Here is a 19,365-nt window from a genome sequence, read left to right on the forward strand (position 1 = left end):
CAGCTCCCGGGCTCCACACCCACCCCTGGCACTCCCAGGGGGCCCCAAAAATGCTGTGTCCCCCCCACCGGCACCAGGCTGACAATGGAGCTGGTGGGGCCTGACCCAGCAACACCAACCCCCACCACGGGATGGACCCGCATCCCCCCACCCACCGCTGGGGCTCTGCCACCAACCCAGCCCGGCACCCTCAAAAAACACCTCCCACCCACCCCCAAGAGCCCCCAGGGGCACAGCCTTGCACAGGGGCTGGCTGTGCCCAAGGCAACCAAACAGCCCCACAGGCGGGGGGACACCAGAGGCTGCCCCAGGGCAACGAGTGCAGGGAGCGGATCGGGCCCCCTCACATGTGGCCGGGCTCTGGGTTCAGCCTGACCAGGGGCAATTTGGCACCAACAGCACGGCCCCGAGTGCTGGCTCGGCACAGGGGGCCCGAGCTCCCCCCTCTCCAGGCTCTGGGGGCTCTCGCAGCTCCCCCCCACTCTCTCCAGCCTCGCCCGCTCTTCAGGTATCAAGGCATGGGCACATGGAGGGACCCAGGGACCCCCATGGCAACCCCGCTCCCACTGTCTCCCACTCCCGTTACCCCCCTCTCCCACTCCTTTCCCATCGGCACTCCAAACCTCAGCTCCCCCCAGCTCCCTTTCGGGGTGATCCACCGCCCCTCACGCTCCCTTTGGGGGTCCCACCCGCTCTTTTCGCTTCTCTCGCCCCTTTCCTATCCTGGCCGCTCCACTCACCCAACAGCAGCAGGAAGGGCAGGGACAGGGCGGAGCAGGAACAGCAACAGCAAGAGAACAATCACCCCCCCATCCCGCGGGTGCCTGGGAAGGGGGAATTCGTCCCAAATATCCTGGGGGGAGCGTGAGGGGTCGTGACATACCCGGGCTGCCAGCACAGATTTCCCTGCAAAGTCTGCAGTGAGTCAAGTTCTGGAGAGGAGATTGTGCCCCATGGATGGGATTGCAGAGGCTCCCTCAGGTCCCCAGCATCAATCAGCAACCAGCAATATACACAAAAGGCCCCCCCGAAGATTTCTGGGGGAGTGTCCTGGAGGGAGGGGACAGTGTCACCCCACCAGGGTGGGGCTGGTAAGTGGGAGGCTGCTCCAGGGCTCTGCAAGAGGCCTCGTGCTCTGCTCGGCCCCAGCACTGGCTGGTACCAACACCCCCGGCTGCCCCTGGCCCTGGGCAGCTCTGCTGCCACAGGCTGTGCCCTCACCGTGGCCCTGCAATGGCCCTGCCTGTCCCTCACCCGTGGCCCTGCCTGTGGCCCTGTTCCTTGGCTCTCTCTCTGCCAGCTCAGTGTGGGGCACACGGGCTGGGGGTCCCTCCCAAGCCCCCCGGGCAGCCGGCGTTGGCTGGGGGGATGTGAGGGCTGGGCCTGCTCAGCACAGCCCCGGCCTCGTGCCCAGCGCCTCTTTCCTGCCCCACACAAGAGCTTCCCGGCCCCCCCAGGGCTCCCCTGCTGCTGCCTCTGCTCCTGGCCCTGCCTTTGCTGCTCCCTTGCCTGGGGCAGCGGCTGCAGGGGGGGATGGAGCAGCTTCAGCTCCACGGCACTTCCTGGGGGGAGCTCAGCCCAGGGGGACGGGCAGGGACCTGATGGGGATGGACAGGGGCCCAGCAGGGACAGCCAGGGCCTGCAGGGGAAGGCACAGGGACAACCTGGACCCCCACACTGCCACTGCTGTCTCTGCTCCTCCTTGCAGGCAGGCTCCGTGGCCAGGCACAGTTTGTGTTCCTGGGTGCCCACCATCTCAGCACTTGGAGCCGCTCAAATCAGCGCCCGCAGCTCTGCAGCAAAGCCCCAGCTCACCTGGCACACAGGGGATGGAGACAGCACCTGCTCGGGGATGGGCAATCACAGCTTCTCCTGGGCACTCACGGAGCTCTCCTTCCTCAGCAGCACCTCTGCCTTGCACTTAGCATCACCTCAGGGCCTGGGCTCAAGGACAGGAACCTGCAGGGAGGGGACATCAGGTGCAAGCTGAGGGCTGCCTGCTTGCACTGGCCTCTGGGCTTCTTTCTCCTTCTACAACCACCCCAGAACTCAGCCTGCTTTGCTAACACCACACATTTACACACTAGCCTTGGAGATATATATGGACAGACATCTCTATCACCCTGGGGATAGAGCCTCAAGCATGTGCTGCCACAGGAATGGGAAGCAGAGAATCACAGAATCAGCCACGTTGGAAAAGACCTCCGAGATCAAGTCCAACCCTTGATCCAACCCCGCTGTGCTTCCCAGACCATGGCACTGATGCCACATCCACTCTCACCTTCAACACCTCCAGGGACACTGACTCCACCCCCTCCCTGCCCAGCCCATTCCAAGGCCTGATTACTATCTTGGCAAAAAATTGCTTCCCAATATCCAACCTAAACCTCCCCTGGCACAGCTCAAGACCCAGCCCTCTTGTCCTACTGCTGCTTCCTGGCAGAACAGCCCCACCCCCACCTGGCTCCAACCTCCTGGCAGGGACTTGCAGACAGTCAGGAGGTCTCCCCTGAGCCTCCTCTTCTCCAGCCTCAGCAACCACAGCTGCCTCAGCCTCTCCTCACACCACTTGTGCTCCACTCCCTTCCCCAGCCTCGCTGCTCTTCTCTGCACCTGCTCCAGCCCCTCCAGGGCCTTCCTCAACTCAGGGGCCCAGAGCTGGACACAGCACTCCAGGGGTGGCCTCACCAGGCCAACAATCACTTCCCTGCTCCTGCTGACACACTCTTCCTCAGCCAGGCCACCATCCATTGGCCCTCTTGGCCACCTGGCCACACTGTCTCCTGTTCAGCTCCCTGTCCATCCCCACTCTCAGCTCCCTTTCTGCCTGCCTGCTCTCCAGACACTCTGGCCCCAGCCCGAGGGGCTGACGGGGCTTCTTGTGGCCAAAGGGCAGGACCCGGCCCTTGGCCTGCTGGAACCTCATCCCCTTGCAATCAGCCCATGGATCCAGCTGGGCCAGGTCCCTCTGCAGAGCCCTCCTGCCTTCCAGCACATCAACACACCCCCAGCTTGGGGTCACCTGCACATTTGCTGATGAAATGCCTGGTTCTGCAGCAGCTGCAGATGCTCAAGGGGCAGCAGGACCAAGTCAGGGGCCTGGGGGGCTTTGGGGTGTGGGAGGGTCCTGGGGGAGCTGGGGAGGGGCTTTGGGGATTGGGGGTACAAACCAGCACAGACCAGTACAGACCAGGACAGACCAGTACCTCCTCACTGCTCCCCAGATCTCTCCTGGAGCTGGGCCACATTGTTGTGGAACACCTGAGCCCCCCCCAGTGCCCTCCCAGTACAGCCCAGTGCCCCCAGTACAGCCCTTGTCCCAGGGTGCTGGGTGATCCCTCAGGGGAGGGGGGGGTTGGAAGGGATTTGAGGGGGGGGGCTGGGGGAGATTATGGGGGGATTGGGAGGGGTTGGATGGGGCTTTGGGGGGTTTGGGTGCATTTAGGGGAGTTAAAAGCGGTCCTGGGGACATTGGGGGGTCAAAGGGATATGTGGGGGGAGGGGATTAAAGGGAAAAGGGGGGTTGGGGGACATTTAGGGGGGTTAACAGGGCTGGGGGGAAGGGAAGCACCACAAGCAGGTGAGTCCTGAGACCCCCCTGGTGTCCCCAAGACCCTCTTGGTGTCCCTAATTCCCCCCCTTGACACCCCGAGACTTCCCTGCTGTCTCCAATGTCCACAGGGCATCCCCATGGCCCCAATTCCCCCCTTGACACCCCCAATTCCACTGTCCCCAAACCCCTCCCCACTGTCCCCATTGTCCCCAACCCTCCATCTCCCCCCCAGGAGCCCCCCCTGGACCCTCTGACCCCAAAAACGCCCCCCCTTCCCCCACGCTCACAGAAAGGCCAAGGGCATTTGGGGACACGTTGGGGAGAGCTGGGGGGCTTTGGGGGATACTGGGTGATTACTGGGGGATAGTGGGACACACTGGGGGGAACCAGGGGGAACTGGGAGGGACTGCGGGGTTTCTGAGGGACACTGGGAGGGACTGGGGAGTTACTGGGAGATTACCAGGACACACGGGGGGACACTGGGAGGTTACTGGGCCATACTGGGGGGCAGTGGGAGGTCACTGAGACACAGTGGCTGGTCACTGAGGGGGTTACTGGGCTGTACTGAGGGGCACTGGGAGGTCACTGGGCTATACTGGGGGCACTGGGATCCCCTTGCCCCGATGTGGTACATCTCCCCCCCCGGACTTTGGGGGACACCCCCACGACCCCTCACCTGGGGGCTGGGAGATCTCCTGAACCTCACTGCTGGGCTTTAGGGGATTCCCGGGCCCCCCTCCCTGTGGAGTCTCTGTGTGCTGAGGGTTGGGGGTCTCTGGAGGGGTTCGGGGAGGGCATAAGGATCCCGTTTCCCTGGGGCCGGTCCGCCGGGCCGGCAGGGGCGCTGTGGCGGGACGAGTAATGGCGGGTTGCGCGGAACCCCACGGGAGTTGTAGTTCCCTCATGAGGGCTTCGCCGGCGCGCCTGCGAAGCCAGGGCGGTGGCATAGGCTCCCCCCCCCGCCCCGCGGGTTGCAGGCCCCGCGCTCTGACCCTCGGGATTCCCCGAACCCCTCGGCTAATCCCTCCCGAGCCCTCCAGCCTTTCCACCCACAGCCGCGCTCCCCGCAGCCCCGAGCGGATCCCCAGAGCCCGCTCTCCGAGCGCAGCCACACCTCCGCCGCCATCGCTGCCCCGCAGACAACATGGCGCTCTGCGCACGCCCCGCCTTTCGAGACCCCGCCGCAGCCAATCAGCGCTCGGCCCGTCCCCGCCCCGTCCCTGCCGGTCCCGCCCTGTCGGGTGAGCGGGGCGGGCACGGCGGGAAAGCGGCGGGGGGGGAAAGAGCGGGTGGGGCCGCAAAGGGAGCGTGAGGGGCGGGGGGTCACCCCCAAAGGGAGCTGGGGGGAACCGGGCTTTGAAGGGACGGTGGGAAAGGGGGGAAAAGCCAACTCTGGAAAACTCTCTCGTCTGAGATAAGTTGTGCTGCCGAAGGAAACGCTGACTCCAGAGGTGCCCGAGCGGCGGCAGAGCCGGCGGGGGTGGGGGAGGCAGCGGATCTGGTTGATTCCATGGAGTTCTGGGGAGTCACAGTGGCTTCTTGGTTCCATGAGGCTCCACAATGTCACCATGGCCCCTTGGCTCCCTGAGATTCCACAGTGTCCCTGCATTCCTTTGGTTCCATGGGGTCCTGCAGTGTCCCAGTGCCACTTGATTGCACGAGCTTACACAGAATCCCACTGGGCCCTTGATTTCAGGAGGTTCCACTGTGTCCCAGGGTCCCTTGGATTCCAGGAGGCCCGGCAGTGTCACAGTGGCCCCTTGACTCAAGGAGATTGCCCTGAGTCACAATGGCCCAATAAATTCAGGAGGTTCTGCAGTTTCCCAGGGTTTCTTTGTTTCCATGAGACCCTGCAGTGTCACGATGGCCCCTTGGTTCCATGAGGTTCCAAAATGATTCAGCATTCCTGAGACCCTGTATTGTCACAACGGCCCTTCTTATCCTATGAGCTTCCAAAATGTCTCAGGGTTCCTTCTGTTCCATGAGGCCCCAGATGCCACAGTGGCACTGTGGTTCCAGGAGATTCCACAGTGTCCCTGTGTTCCTTTGGATCCATAAGTCCTTGTAGTGACACAATGGCCCCTTGGTTCCAGGAGGTTCCAGGGCATCAGGATGGCCCCTTGTTTCCATGTGGTTCTCCAGTGTCACAATGGTCCCTGGATTTCCTGAGGCTCCACTGAGTCCCAGGTTCCTTTGGTCCCCATGTCCTAAGAGGTTCCTTTGATTCCAGGAGGTTGCAGAGTGTCTGCGGATCCCTTTAGCTCCAGAATGCCTGGTAGTGTCAGAGTGGTCCCTGGAGTCCCTGTGGTTGCTCAGGGTCAGAATGGTGCCTTGACTGCACCAGGTTCCCTAGGGTCCTCCTCTCTGGGCCCCTGAGAGTGACTCTCAGCTGGGGCAGCTCTCAGGGGTGTGCACAGACGGCTCCCCTGACTCTTGGTGCCCAAGGCTGCTGCTGCCTGGCAGGGCTGGGACAGAGGTGACCTGGCAGCCCCTTGCCAGCCCTGGGCCCCCTTGGCATCCTGAGGCACAGCTGAGTCCTGCCAGCATTACCAGCCCTTGTGTCCTTGTGTGCCACAGGCTGAGCAGATCCAGGTCACCTCCCATTCCTCTGCCAACCCCCTGGGCCTGCTCTGGGCCCTCCAGGTCCTTGCCCTGCTCCCAAGGGCTGTGGGGGTGCTTCATGGTCAGGGCTTGGGCTTTAGAGCTCATGGTTGGGATTAGGTGGAAGCTTAGGGAGGTTTGGTGTTCTGCTGGCCCAACCCTGCACACTCCCACTCTCAACTGGGCACTGGCATTTGCTTTGCCAGGGCATTTCTTGAGCACATTCCTGAGGGTGACTTGGGTGTGTGCAGCAGAGAATAGAGAAAGCCAGTGGCCCAGGCAGCTGCTGCCATGTGGGCACAAGCTCTGCTGCCCAGGAGGGTCCCGTAGTGCAGGGGTTTGCAGATGGCAATGTAGCGGTCATAGCACATGATGGTGAGGAGGGAAAACTCTGTTCCAAGGAAGAAGAACAACAGAAAGACCTGGGCAGCACATCCCTGGTAGGAGATGTGCCTGGTGTCCCAGAGGGAATTGTGCATGGCTTTGGGGACAGTGGTGCAGATGCAGCCCAGGTCTGTGAGGGAGAGGTTGAGCAGGAAGAAGCCCATGGGGGTGTGCAGGTGGTGGTCACAGGCTATGGCACTGAGGATGAGGCCATTGCCCAGGAGGGCAGCCAGGGAGATGGCCAGGAAGAGCCAGAAGTGCAGGAGCTGCAGCTCCCACCTGTCTGCAAATGCCGGGAGGAGGAACTGGGGCATGGAGCTGCTGTTGGGCATTTGCTGTTTCATGGCAGAGGGTCCTGTTAAAAATAGAATCTGAGAATCAGAAAAGGAAGAAGAGACCTTTCTGAGCAAAGCTGCCCCATTTTTCCTAGAAATAAACTGAAACTGAAATGCATTTCCTTTCTCTAGGTTGTGCTGGCTGAGGGTGGTGTGAGGAGCAGGAGCTCTGGCCATGTGCTGTGTAGAACTCAGCTTTGCTCTGCTGAAGAGACAGGCAAAAGGGCTCAGCTCTCTGAGGCTTGGTGCAGAGCCAGGAAAGCAGCAGTGTCCCTCAGGCAGTTCCCCATTTGCCCTGTGTTTCACCTTGTGCTGCCTTGAAGGTGAATTCACACACAGATTAGTGTTTAATAACACCACTTCTCTTGATGAGAGAAGAGCTGTGTGAAATCTCCTCTGTGCCAGCCCAGAGGCACAGCTCTGATAGTCAATTCAGGACACAAGCCCTCCAGGAGAGAAGAAAAGGGCTGGGATGGGAGAGTGCTGACCCCCAAGGGAAGGCTCAGCACTGCCCAGGACCCTGTCTGATTTCTGAGAGTCCTTGAATTATTCATCTCTGAGAGTAAAAGACTTTGCATTTAAGTGCTTCTTCCTAAACTGAGAGAACAATTTCTATGTCCCAGTGCCTACCCAAAACCCCTGACTTTGTGTGCTTGGTCAGATCCTCCCTGTTAAATATCTTGTAGTGATCTGGAGCTGTGAGCAGGTCTGACCCTGCAACACCATGGCATCAAAAGGATCCTGCCCTCACCTACAAGGGATTTCTCCTTGCCCACAGCCCTTCTGCCCCAGACCTGGGAGCAGCTCCCGAGCTGGCTGAGAGCTGCCCCTGGCAGGCAGCAGAGTCCCTGCCCAGCACAGCACCCTGGGCTGCAGGACCCTGCTCTGCCCCACAGCCCTGGGCACACCTGGCTGCACCCCCGGCTTCACAGCTCTTCCAAAGTGCCCCAAAACAGCCCCTGCTCACCCATCCCATCAGCTGGGGCTGGGCCAGCTTTAGGAGATGCCTCCAGGAGCTGCCCCTGCACTGCCCTGCAGCCACAGACTCACCATGTGCAGCCCTGCCAAGATTCCTCCTGCAGGGAGCTCTCAGCCATCCTACCAGTGCTGAGCCCCTTGAAGCTGTGTCTGTGCCCTGCTGGTGTCCCTGAGCTGCCCTGGCAGTGCCCTCAGCCCTGCTGGGCTGTGCAGAGGAGCTGCTCACCAGCAGAGCTGTCTCTCTGCAGCACTACCCGCTTGCCAGGAGCTCCCTGAGTGCCAGGAGCCCAGCCCAGCTCAGCAGCACAGAAACAGCCCCAGGCATTTCATGACCCTTGAGGGCTTTGGGGATGAGTTCCTGAACATCAGACTCTGAGGAGAGTTGCAGAAACCTCTTGAAAACCAAAGTTTGATTAAAAATCCAAAGTTTGGGACCCAACAGAGAAAACATCCCCAGGGTCTTGTTAGAGCACAAACCTGGAAACTGTCATGACAGGTCACAGAATCACAGAATCATCAAGGTTGGAAGAGACCTTCAAGATCTTCTAGTCCAACTGTCAACCCAGCACCACAAGAATCACCCCTAAACTCCATCCCAAAGTGCCACATCCAGATGCCACCTGAACACTTCCAGAGACTCCACCACCTCCCTGGACTACATGTTCCAAAGCCTGAACACTCTCTCAGTGGAAAAAGAGTTTTTTCATATCTAATATGAACTTTGCCCAACACAATTTCAGGCCATTCCCTATCAACCTTTCACTAAAGGCTTGGTAGAAGAGACCAACCCCTGCCCCACTAAAATCTCCTTTCAGGTCATTGCAGAGAGCAATGAGGTGCTCCCTGAGCCTCCCCTTCTCCAGACTCAACCAGCCCAGTTCCCTCAGCCGTCCCTCAGCAGACATGTTTTCCAGAGCCTTCCCCAGCTCCGTTCCCTTCTCTGGACACGCTCCAGCCCCTCAAGGGCCTTTTGGCACTGAGGGGCCAGAACTGGACACAGCACTCCAGGTGGGGCCTCCCCAGTGCCCAGCACAGAGGGGCAATCAGTTCTCTGCTCCTGCTGGCCACACTCTTCTCCACTAAGGCCACGATGCCCTTGGCCTTCTTGCCCCCCTGGGCACACTCTGGCTCATATCCAGACGCTGTCAAGCAGCACCCCCAAGTCCCTTCCTGCTGAGCAGCTCTCCAGCCCCTCTGCCCCCAGCCTGGAGCGTTCCAGGGGGTTGTTGGGACCCAAGGGCAGGCCCTGACACTTGGCCTTATTGATCCAGCCTGTCCAGATCCCTCTGCAGAGCCTTCCTGCCCTCCAGCACATCCACACACCCAACGTGGTGTTGTCCATGAATTTCCTGAGGGGGCACTCGATCCCCTCATCCAGATCACCCATAACGATGTTAAACAGGAGCAGCCCCAACCCTGAGCCCTTGGGGACCCCACTAGTGACTGGCCCCACCTGGATTTCCTTCCATTCCCCACCGCTCCCTGGGCCATCAGACACTTTGTCACCCAGCAAACAGTTCCCCTGGGCAAGCCATGAGCAGCCAGTTTGTGCAGGAGATGCTGGGGGAGATGGTGCCAAAGGCTTTCTGGAATTCTGCAGAGACACATCCCCAGCCTTTCCCTCAGCTGCTGAGTGGGTCCTTTGTCAGAGAAGGAGATGAGGTTGGTCAGGCAGGACCTGCCCTTCCCAACCCCACGCTGTCTGGGCCTGATCCCCTGGTTGTCCTGCCCGTGCCATGGGATGGCACAGAGGAGGATCTGCTGCGTGGACTTTCCCGGTCCTGAGGTCAATGGGACAGGCCAGGAGTTGTCCAGATGCTCCTTTGGGCCCTTCCTGTGGATGGGCATCCCATTTGCTTGTTGCCAGTCAGCTGGGACTTGTGCAGTTCTGCAGCACTGCTGGGGAATGAGTGGCCATCTCTTTCTCCAGCTCCCTCAGGACTCTTGGGTGCATCCCATGTGGGCCCAGGCACTTGGGGGGTCTCATTGGCAGAGCAGGTCACTGACCATTTCCTCCTGGACTGTGGGGGCTTCACTCAGCTCCCCATCACCAGCTTCCAGCCAAAGCCTGCCTGCCAGGTGTCCAAGGGGTCAGTTCTGCTGCCCCCTCCTTCCTTACCCCACAATGGAAAACTCCCTCATTTTGTGTCACTCTGCCCCAGACCGCTCCGACCACCACCTCACCCACCACTCCCAGAATCATGGAATGCTTGGGCTTGGGAGGGGCCTTGAAGAGCATCTCAGCACCGTCAGAGTCAAGAATTCCTTCCTACTATCTCCTCCAACCCTTCCCTCGGTCCATCTGAAGCCACTGCCCCTCATCCTGTCACTCCAGGCCCTTGTCCAAACTCTCTCCGTCTTTCTTGTTGGCTCCCTTCAGGCACTGGAAGGCCACAATTAGGTCACCCCAAAGCCTTCTCTTCTCCAGGCTGAACAATCCCAGTTTTCTCAGCCCTGAGATATTTCTGAACCTCCCAGAATCCAGGGGCAATTGTGACCCTGCAAAACCTGCATTCAAGTGGTCCTTGTGAAACTGCAGGCTCTCCTGGAACCCAAGGATTCCTGGAACACTGCAGAGCTCATGGAACCAAGGGGCCACTGTCCCACTGCAGCTACTTCTGAAGCACAAGGGACCCTGGGACAATGGGAAATCTCTAGAATCCAAAAGGGCATTTTGGGACTGCAGGGCCTCATGGAACTAAAGGACCCTTTAGAGACTGTGGAAGCTCATGGATTCCAGGGCCCATTGTGACCCTGCAGGGCCTTATGGCCCCAAAGGGACCTTGTTCCACTGCGGACCCTCATGGAACAAAAGGAACACCAAGACACTGCAAAACCTTGTACAATCAGGAGGCCATTAGGACACTGCAGGGCCTCATGGAACCAAGGGGTTATTGGGACATTGCGGAAACTCCTGGAATCAAGGGGCCATTGGGACACTACAGAGCCTCACTGAAATTCCTGGGGGTGGGGGGGGCAACAAGGGGGTGGGAGGGTCTCCTGGACCCCCAAAAACCCCACTTAGAGATGGGGGGTGTCTCCAAGGAACCTCCAAAGGTGAGGGGGTTGTGCCCACCATGGTCAACCCAACCTTGGCCAACCCAACCACGGCCAAGTCTTCAAGGCCAACTCTTCATTGTCAACCCAACACAGGAGGCATTAAAATGGACCTGGGGGGGGCAAAATTGGGGTGGGGGGGACCCCTGAATCCCCAAAAACCCACCTAGAGAGGGGGGGTGTCCCCAAGGAACCCCAAATGTGGGAGGGTTGTACTCACCATGGTCAACCCAACCATGGCCAACTCTTCGTGGTCAAAATGGCCAACCCAACTTGGGGTGTTGAGAGGAGCCAAAATTGGGGTGAGAAAGATGGATTTTTTGGGAGAGAAGATGGAATTTGGGAAGAAAGGGGGATTTTTAGGGAAAAAGGTGGATTTTTAGATGGAAAAGGTGGATTTTAGGGAAAAAAGTGGATTTTTTGGTGGGAGAAAAAGGTGGATTTTTTGGGAAGAAGGTAGAATTTTAGGTGGAACAGGTGGATTTTTCATGAAAAAGGTGGATTTTTGGTGGGAAAGGTGGATTTTTGGTGGGAAAGATGGGGTTTTTTGGGGAAAAATATGCTTTTTTTGGTGGGAAAGCTGCTTTTTTTGGGTGGGAAAGCTGCTTTTTTGTGGAAAAGCAGCTCTTTTTGGGTGGAAAAGCTCCTTTTTTGTGGAAAATCTCCCTTTTTTTTGTAAAAAAGCTCCTTTTTTGGTGAAAAATCTGCTTTTTTTTGGAAAAGCTGCTTTTTTTAACGGGCAAACTGCTTTTCTCCACTGCAAGGCGAGCTTTCCTTGAATAAACTGATTTTGGGGAGGAGAAAAAACGCTTTTTTGGGGTGAAAACCCACTTTTTCATCATTATTTTTGTCATAAACCGCCCCCTTTTTTTTTTTTTTTTTGGCAAAACCCGCCATTTTGGGGTGGAAAACCTGATTTCCCTGGGGGTTTTTTGCAGGGGGCTTCACCTCTTGAAGACCACCTTGAGGTCCCTCCACTCAAGGAAGCTGCACATTTTGGGTTTCCGGGCCAGCACCACCTGCATGAGCTCCCAAAGCATCTTCTTCTTGTCCTTGTCGGCAGTGGCCAGGTACCATTTCTGCAGCCTCAGCTTCCCTTGGTGGCTGAACAGCAGCATGAACCGCATCTGGGGGGCTTGGGGGGGTCACTGGGGGACAGGAGGTGGGTTTGGTCATGGGGGGGGACACAGGGGGGGATCCCTGTGGGGTTTGAAGGTTTCATGGGGGGGTCCCTGTGGGTTTTGGGGGAGCCATGGAGAGATCAGGAAATGGGAGGAGGGTCCCTGTGGGGTTTGGGGGCGAGGGGGGCCATGGGGGGAGGTCAAGGAATGGGGGGAGGGTCCCTATGGGGTTTGGGGGAGCCATGGGGGGGATCCCTGTGGGTTTTGGGGGGGTGTCCAGGAGGGGTGTCAGTCATGGGGGGGTCCCTTGGGGGTTGGGGGCTCACGAGGGGACACAGGGGGGTCCCTGTGGGGTTTGGAGGTTTCATGGGGGGGGCCCTGTGGGTTTTGGGGGGGCCATGGGGGGGCTCAGGGAATGGGGGGAGGGTTCCTGGGGGGTTGGGGGGGGGGGTGTAAATCACGACCGGTCACGTGGGGCCATGGGAACCCGAGCCCAGCTCCGAGTCAGGAGGTCAAAGGTCGCACCCCGGGTCATGATCATCCCTCGCCCCCCCGCGCACCACGTGACCCCCGTCACGTGACTTCCCCCCCGAAATTCTCCCCCCGGAGACCCCCCCAACTCACTATAGCGCCGTGTCCCGGCGGCGGGGCCTCGGCCGGGGCCGTGGGTCGGGGGGGCGGGGGTTCCGGGAGGGTCCCGGGAGGCTCCGCGGGGGGCGGTCGGACAGGGCCGCTCCGGCAGAGCCGCGCCGGGGCCACCGCCTCCGGGTGTGACGTCACCGCGCACAGCGCGCCGCTTCCGGTTAAGGACGGCGGGGAGGGGCCCGGCAGGCTTGTTGTCATGGAAACGATGAAGGGGCGCGGTTTGTGGGCAGTGGCAACGATGGGGGGAGTGGCCTGTGGCCAAATAAATAGGATGGGGCTTCTCGTAAAAGAGGGCGTGGGCTGTCAACAAGAGAATGGAAAGGGAGGCATGGCCTGTCGCTATGGCAACGGGAGGAGGTGTGGCCTGTTTTCAAGGCAAAGGGGAGGGGCGTGGTCTGTCGTCATGGCAACAGGGGCTTGTCGACAAGGGCGTGTGGCCTGTAGCCAGGGCAACAGAAACCGAGGAAACAGGGAAGGGCTTCCAGTCGAAGGGGCGTGGCCTGTCACCAAGGGAGTGGCCGGGTTCCAAGGCAATGGAAGGGGGCGTGGCCAGTTGCCAAGGTGATGGGAGGAGGTGTGGTCTCTTTTTAAGGCAACTCCAGGGCATGGTCTGTCGCTATGACAACGTGGCCATGGCCTGTCACCAGGGCAACAGGGAGAGGCTTCCCCAAAAAGGGGACATGAGGGCTGATGGGACGCTGACCCCAACACCATGAAAGGGGATTGACCCCAAATCCAGGACATGATTGACCCCAACCCGAGATGGAACTTTGACCCCAACACCATGACAAGGTTGACTCCAACACTGGGATGGATGATTGACCCCAACACCATGAAAGGGGATTGACCCCAAATCTGGGGCACGACTGACCCCAAATCCAAGATGGGACTTTGACTCCAAATCTGAGACAGAGTTGGTTGACCGAAACCCAAGATGAGACTTTGACCCCAAATCTGGGGCATGATTGACCTCAACCCAAGATGCAACTTTGACCCCAAAAACGGGCCATGATTGACCCCAAATCCAAGATGGGACATTGACCCCAAAACCAAGAGAGGGGTGACCCCACCCCAGGACACAACTGCCCCCACCCCTGGAGCATGGGGGTGACCCCCCAAAATATATTACTCTCCCCAATAAATTACAGCTCTCCTGGTCCCACAGACCCTGTGGGGGACCCCAAGGTGGGGGGTCCCCAAGGTGGGGGTGACCTCAATGTGGGGTGACCCCGATGTGGGGTGACACCCTTCCTCCCATGAGGCGCTCAGGGCTCCGTCACCTGCCCCACGAAGAGGATAGTACCTGTGGGGGAAGAGAGGGGTCAGGGAGCCCCCCCAGACCCAAATCTGTGGGGCATAGACTCCTAAACCTCAACCCAAGGGGGATGGAACCCCCTCAAACCCAAATCCGTGGGGCAGAGACACCCCAGACCCAAATCCAAGGGGCACAGACCCACCCAGACCCAAATCCATGGGGAACAGACTCCCACAGACCCAAATCCATGGGGTATAGACCCACCCAGACCCAAATCCGTGGGGAACAGACCCCCCCAGACCCAAATCCAAGGGGCACAGACCCACCCAGACCCAAATCCATGGGGAACAGACTCCCGCAGACCCAAATCCATGGGGTATAGACCCACCCAGACCCAAATCTGTGGGGAACAGACCCCCCCAGACCCAAATCAAAGGAGCACAGACCTACCCAGACCCAAATCCTTAGGGAACAGATTCCTCCAGACCCAAATTCATGGGGCACAGCCCCCCTCACATAAATGGGACATGAAACGCCCCCAGACCCAAATCTAAGGGGCACAGACCCCAAAACCCTGACCCAAGGGGGATGGAGCCCTCCCCAACCCAAATCTGTGGGGTAGAGACCCCCCCCAGACCCAAATCCAAGGGGCACAGACCCACCCAGACCCAAATCCGTGGGGCACAGACTCCCCCCTAAATGGGACATGAAACACCCCCAGACCCAAATCTAAGGGGCACAGACCCCCCAGAACCACATAAATGCGACATGAAGCCCCCCAGACTCAAATCCAAGGGGCACAGACCCCCCCCAAACCCAAATCCAACAGCAACAAAGCCCCCCCAAACTCACCTCCACGCCTCCCAGGCGCCCCTTCCCACCTTGTGTGTGTGTCCCCTGCCAAACCCCCCCACCCCCAAATCCCCAAATACCTGTGGGGCCATGTCGAATGAGGAAGAGGAAGGGCCGATCCAGGATGATTTCCAGGGGGGCCATTCGTGAATAAACAATGGCAGCTGTGGGAAAGGGGAAGCGGGGGGAAGGGGAAATGAGATCCAAGGGGGTCTTGGAGCCCTCTCCAAGCCCACCAGTGCCCCCCCGGGACCCCTAGGACTCCCCAGGGACCCCCAAGAGCCCCCCAGACACCCCCAGGGACACCCCGGAGCCCCTCAAGGACCCCCAGGATCCCCCAGAGACTCCCCCAGGGACTTCCAGGGCCCCTCCAAGGACCCCCCAGTGCCCCCAGGACCACCCAGAGATCCCCAGACTGCCCCAGGGGCCCCCAGTGTCACCCACCGGTGGCTGAGGCCACCTCGGTGCCATTCTCTGTCACCTCCATCCGGACCCTCTGCAGGGCCTGGCCCAGCACCAGGTGCTCCTCCCCTGGGAAAAGGAGGGGTCGAGGGGGATCCTGAGACCCCCACAGGGACCCCCAGACCCCCCAGGGATGCCCAGGACCGCCCAGACCCTCCTAGGACCACTCCAGTGCCCCCCCAAGGACCCCTGAAACGCCCCAGAGATCTTCAGGACCCCCCAAGGACCCCCCAGACCCTCCCAGTGCCCCCCCAGATTCCCCCAGGGACCCTCAGGACTCCCCAGGGACCCCCCGGACCCCCCCAGGACCCCCCTGGACCCCCCAGGGACTCCCAAGACTCCCCCAGAAATCCCTCCAGGGAACCCAGGCCCCCTCCAGGGACCCCCCAGACCCTCCCCTGGACCCCCGAGACCCCCTCAGGGACCCCCAGGGCCCCCTTCCAGGGACCCCCCTGTTCCCTCCCAGTGCCCCTCCAGACCCTCTCAGTGTCCCCCCAGTGACCCCCAGTGACCCCAAGGAGCCCCTCCCATGCTCCCCAGCCCCCCATTTACCTGAGAGGGGGGTGAAGTCGGCAGCCTCGGGGTCGAAGAGGTCAAGGACCCCCAAGGACTTGAGGGGGGGCCGCAGGTCCCACGTGGTCTCCAGGGAGAAGCTGGAGGGGGCGGGCAGGGGGCGATCCCCAAGTGTCCCCACGGGTCCAGGGGGTCCCTGTTCCCATCTCCACAGTGTCCCCAGATGTCCCCAAGTGTCCCCAGGGGCCTGGGGGGTCCCTGTCCTCAAGTGTCCCCAAGTGTCCTCAGGGGTCCAGGGGTCCCTGTTCCCCCCCCTCCTCCCCCCTCAGTGTCCCCAGGAGTCCAGGGGTACCTGGGGGTCCCAAGGGGTCTGAGGGATTCTCTTTGTCCCCAATGTCCCTAATGTTGTCCCCCCAGTGTCCTCCTAGTGTCCCCAGTGTCCCCCCTCAATGTCCCCCCCCAGTGTCCTCAGGGGTCCAGGGGATCCTGTTCCCCCCACACAGTGTCCCCAGCTGTCCCCAAGTGTCCCCAGTGTCTCCAATGTCCCCCCGGTGTCCCCAGTGTCCCCTCCCCGTGTTCCCAGGGTCTCACCGCGGCAGGACGAGCAGGCGGGGGGCAGGGCTGAGGTTGGTGACCCAGTGGGTAACACGGGGGCCGTCCAGGAGGTGGGTGAGGGTGACAATGGGGTCATCCCGCTCCAGGGGGGCCACCAGCAGCATGGACACCGCCCCCCCCTCGTACGGGACCTCCACCACCGAGTACGGGACCCCCGCGGGCGTCTCGAATTCCCCTGGGGGGGGTTACAAGGGGGGGGGTCAGAGGGGACACGAGGGGGGCGGGGGAAGGGAGGGGCATGGGAGATGGGGGACATGAGGGGGACATGGTGTGACACAGGTGACACAGTGGGTGACACGGGGGGGTGACACAGGGGGTGGCAGGGAGTGACAAGGGGACTCCAGGGGTAACATCAGGGGGTCTCAGGGTGGCACAGGTGACACAGGGGGGTGACACAGGTGATGCAGGTGACACAGGGGGTGCCAGGGGGGTGACACAGGGAGGTGACACAAGAGGTGACACAGGGGGGTGACACAGGTGACACAGGTGACACAAGGGGTGACACAAGGGGTGACACAGGGAGGTGACACAGGGGGGTGACACAGGTGACACAAGAGGTGACATCGGGGGGTGACACAGGTGACACAAGAGGTGACACGGGGGGGGTCTCACCGCAGCGGAACGTGCCCGCCCGGGCCATCATGGGCACGGCGACGTCGCTGCCATCGGCCCTGCGGAAGGGGCGGGCGCGGGTGGCCCGGGGGGGGAAGGGGGTCGCCCACCCCCCCCGAAGGAACTGTGCGCTCGCCACCACCAGGCGCGTGCGGGGACCCAGAGCCCCGGGGGGCACCAGGGACCCCAACAGACCTGGGGAGGGGGGCGACACACGGGGAGGGGGTCAGGGACACAGTGACACCCCCCCCCGGAAAGGGACACGGGGGTCCCCACAACCATTGACACACACACCCCCCAAAAGGGTCCCAGGGGTCTCCACACCCATTGACACCTCCCCGCAAAAAAGGGACAGGGGGGTCAGGGGGGCGGGGGGGACACAGTGACCCCCCCAAAAGGGTCCCAGGGGTCTCCACAATCTCTGACCCAGCCAAAAAGGGATCTCCCACCCATCACCCTCCACCCTGGGGATCTCTGAACCCATCAACCACCCCCCCAAAATGGTCCCAAACGCCCCCCACCCCCTCCCCAAGTAACCCAGGGGACCCCAGACCCCTCCCACCCCCCGGGGGTCCCAAACCTCCCCCCCCCCCGGGGGTCCCAAACCTCCCCCCCCCTCCCCTCACCCTCCACCCCGGGGGTTACCAAGCCTCCCCCCCCCCCACCTGCCACCCTGAGGGTCCCAAATGCCACCCCCTGCCCCTCACCCCCCACCCCGGGGGTCTCACCCTTTGTCCTCTCCCGCACCCAGGAGTCGAGGAGGGTCCGTGCCCCCTCCCACCGAGTGAAGTCCACCCGGGCCACGCTGCGGGGTCCGAGGGCTCGGAGGGCCCGGCGGGCGAAGCCAGGGGTCAGCGCGACCCCCCGCCCCACAAAGAGCCCCTCGGCCACCGCCAGGCCCTGCCCGGAACCCCCCTGCAAGGCCCGGCGCAGCTCCCGCAGCTCCGCCGAGACCCCCGGGGCTGGGGAGGGGGAACAAACGGGGTCAGGGAGGGGCGGGGAGGGCACCCACTGTGGGGGGGAGGGGGGGAGGGACCTGCCGCACGGGGAGGGGGACCCCAGGGTGGTCCTTGTGGGGGTGGAGACCCGCAATCCCATCCGAACATGGGGATAAAGACCCTGTTGATGGAGAAAAAGCCCCCCCCATGGGGACAAAGACTCCCCCCCCATGGGGACAAGGACCCCAAAGTGTCCCCTGTGGGGGTGGGGACCCCCAATCCCACCCCCCATGAGGACAGGGGCCCCAAAGTGTCCCCAGTAGGGTCGGGGACCCCAATCTAACCCCAATATGGAGACAGGGACCCCAAAGTGTCCCCATAGGGACAGGGACCCCACATCCCACCCCCCATGGGCACAACGACCTCAAGGTGTCCCTCAGGGTGTCCCTCGGGGTGTCCTTTGGGGTGTTCTTCAGGGTGTCCCCTGAGGTGTCCCCTGGGGTGTCCCCAGTGTGTCCATGTCCCCCCCTATGGCCACAATGACCTCGACAACCTTGGCTTGTCCCCTGGATTGTCCCCTGAGGTGTCCCCTGTGGTGTCCTTGGGATGTCCCTCAGGGTGTCCCCTGGGGTGTCCCTGGGGTGTCCCTCAGGGTGTCCCCTGTGTGTCCATGTCCTCCCCTATGGGCATAACAACCTCAGGGTGTCCCTGGGGTGTCCGTGAGATGTCCCCAGTGTGTCCACGTCTCCCCCCTCCCCCCGAGTGTGTTCCCCCCCCTCACCGTCAATGCTGAACCCCAAGGCCTCCTCGAGCTGCCTCCGGCCCCGCCCAGCCGTGGCCATCTGGAGGGCCACCAGCACCGAGGTGGCCCCATGGGGGGCCAGGACCACATTGGTGTCCCCTCGGGGTCCCAAAGCCGCCCGGAAGAGCCGGAGCCCGAAATCCGTCACCAACTGAGACACCCGGCCTGGGACTGGGGTGCCGGCACCCGCCAGGGCCACCAGGGCCACCACCAGGGCCACCAGCAGGGACGTTGGGGACATCACGGTCCTGCAGGGAGAGGAGGGTCACTGGGGTGGCCCCTGTGAGGACACTGGGGCTGGTCTCAGTCCCGGTGTCAGCCCCAGTCCCAGTGCTGGTTCCAGTCCTGGTGTCGTCTAATTCCAGTCTTGATCCTAATTCCAATCCCAGTGCTGCTTCCAGTCCCCAACCCGATTCTAATCCCTGTCCTGCTGCTGGTCCCAGTCCAGATCCCAGTCCTGATGTCAGCCCTAACCTCAGCCCCAACCTCACCCCCAGTGCTGGTCCCAATCCTAATCCCAGTCCTGGTCCCAGTCCCAATCCTGGTGCTGGTTCCAATGTCAGTCCCAATACTGGTCCCAATTCAGGTCCCAGTCACAGTCCCAGTGCTGGTCCCAATCCTTGTGTCAGCTCCCATCCCAGT

The 19,365-nt window shown here is 61.3% G+C and overlaps 3 protein-coding genes across 6 annotated transcripts in view; all 3 read right to left on the reverse strand.

The window, feature by feature from the left end:
* Positions 1 to 2,290, reverse strand: part of LOC127474864 (zinc finger protein 239-like) — a 103,034-nt gene extending 100,744 nt beyond the window's left edge. For all 4 annotated transcript variants that reach the window (XR_007905997.1, XR_007905998.1, XR_007905996.1 and 1 more), the window contains exon 1: positions 1,816 to 2,290. The gene's annotated coding sequence lies outside the window, so the exon portion shown is untranslated. The remainder of the gene's footprint in view (positions 1 to 1,815) is intronic.
* Positions 2,291 to 6,756: 4,466 nt separating this feature from the next.
* The window catches only part of LOC127474895 (uncharacterized), a 50,931-nt gene continuing 38,322 nt past the window's right edge, over positions 6,757 to 19,365 (reverse strand). The window contains exon 2 of the mRNA XM_051796216.1: positions 6,757 to 10,359. Coding sequence (XP_051652176.1) covers positions 8,746 to 9,699 — 954 coding nt within the window. The 5' untranslated portion in view covers positions 9,700 to 10,359 and the 3' untranslated portion in view covers positions 6,757 to 8,745. The remainder of the gene's footprint in view (positions 10,360 to 19,365) is intronic.
* Positions 13,282 to 18,964, reverse strand: SERPINE1 (serpin family E member 1). The gene is made up of 8 exons (XM_051796339.1): positions 18,703 to 18,964; positions 17,712 to 17,945; positions 16,984 to 17,178; positions 16,348 to 16,546; positions 15,796 to 15,896; positions 15,226 to 15,312; positions 14,862 to 14,945; positions 13,282 to 13,977 (listed from the first exon to the last, which is right to left on the reverse strand). Exons 1-8 carry the CDS (start codon positions 18,962 to 18,964, stop codon positions 13,940 to 13,942), a joined length of 1,200 nt encoding a protein of 399 aa, XP_051652299.1. The 3' UTR covers positions 13,282 to 13,939.

Source organism: Manacus candei, unplaced genomic scaffold (assembly GCF_025592945.1).
Source record: "Manacus candei isolate 608988 ecotype Guabito, Panama unplaced genomic scaffold, ASM2559294v1 h1tg000045l, whole genome shotgun sequence".
Classification (NCBI taxonomy): Eukaryota; Metazoa; Chordata; class Aves; order Passeriformes; family Pipridae; genus Manacus; species Manacus candei.

Excerpts from the sequence above, each read along its gene's own strand:
- SERPINE1 (XM_051796339.1), bottom strand. The coding sequence starts at position 18,964 with ATGTCCCCAACGTCCCTGCTGGTGGCCCTGGTGGTGGCCCTGGTGGCC. Across the intron at positions 15,313-15,795 it reads CGACTTCACCCCCCTCTCAG|GGGAGGAGCACCTGGTGCTG; the intron begins GTAAATGGGGGG and ends TCCTTTTCCCAG. Across the intron at positions 14,946-15,225 it reads CGAGGTGGCCTCAGCCACCG|CTGCCATTGTTTATTCACGA; the intron begins GTGGGTGACACT and ends CCTTTCCCACAG.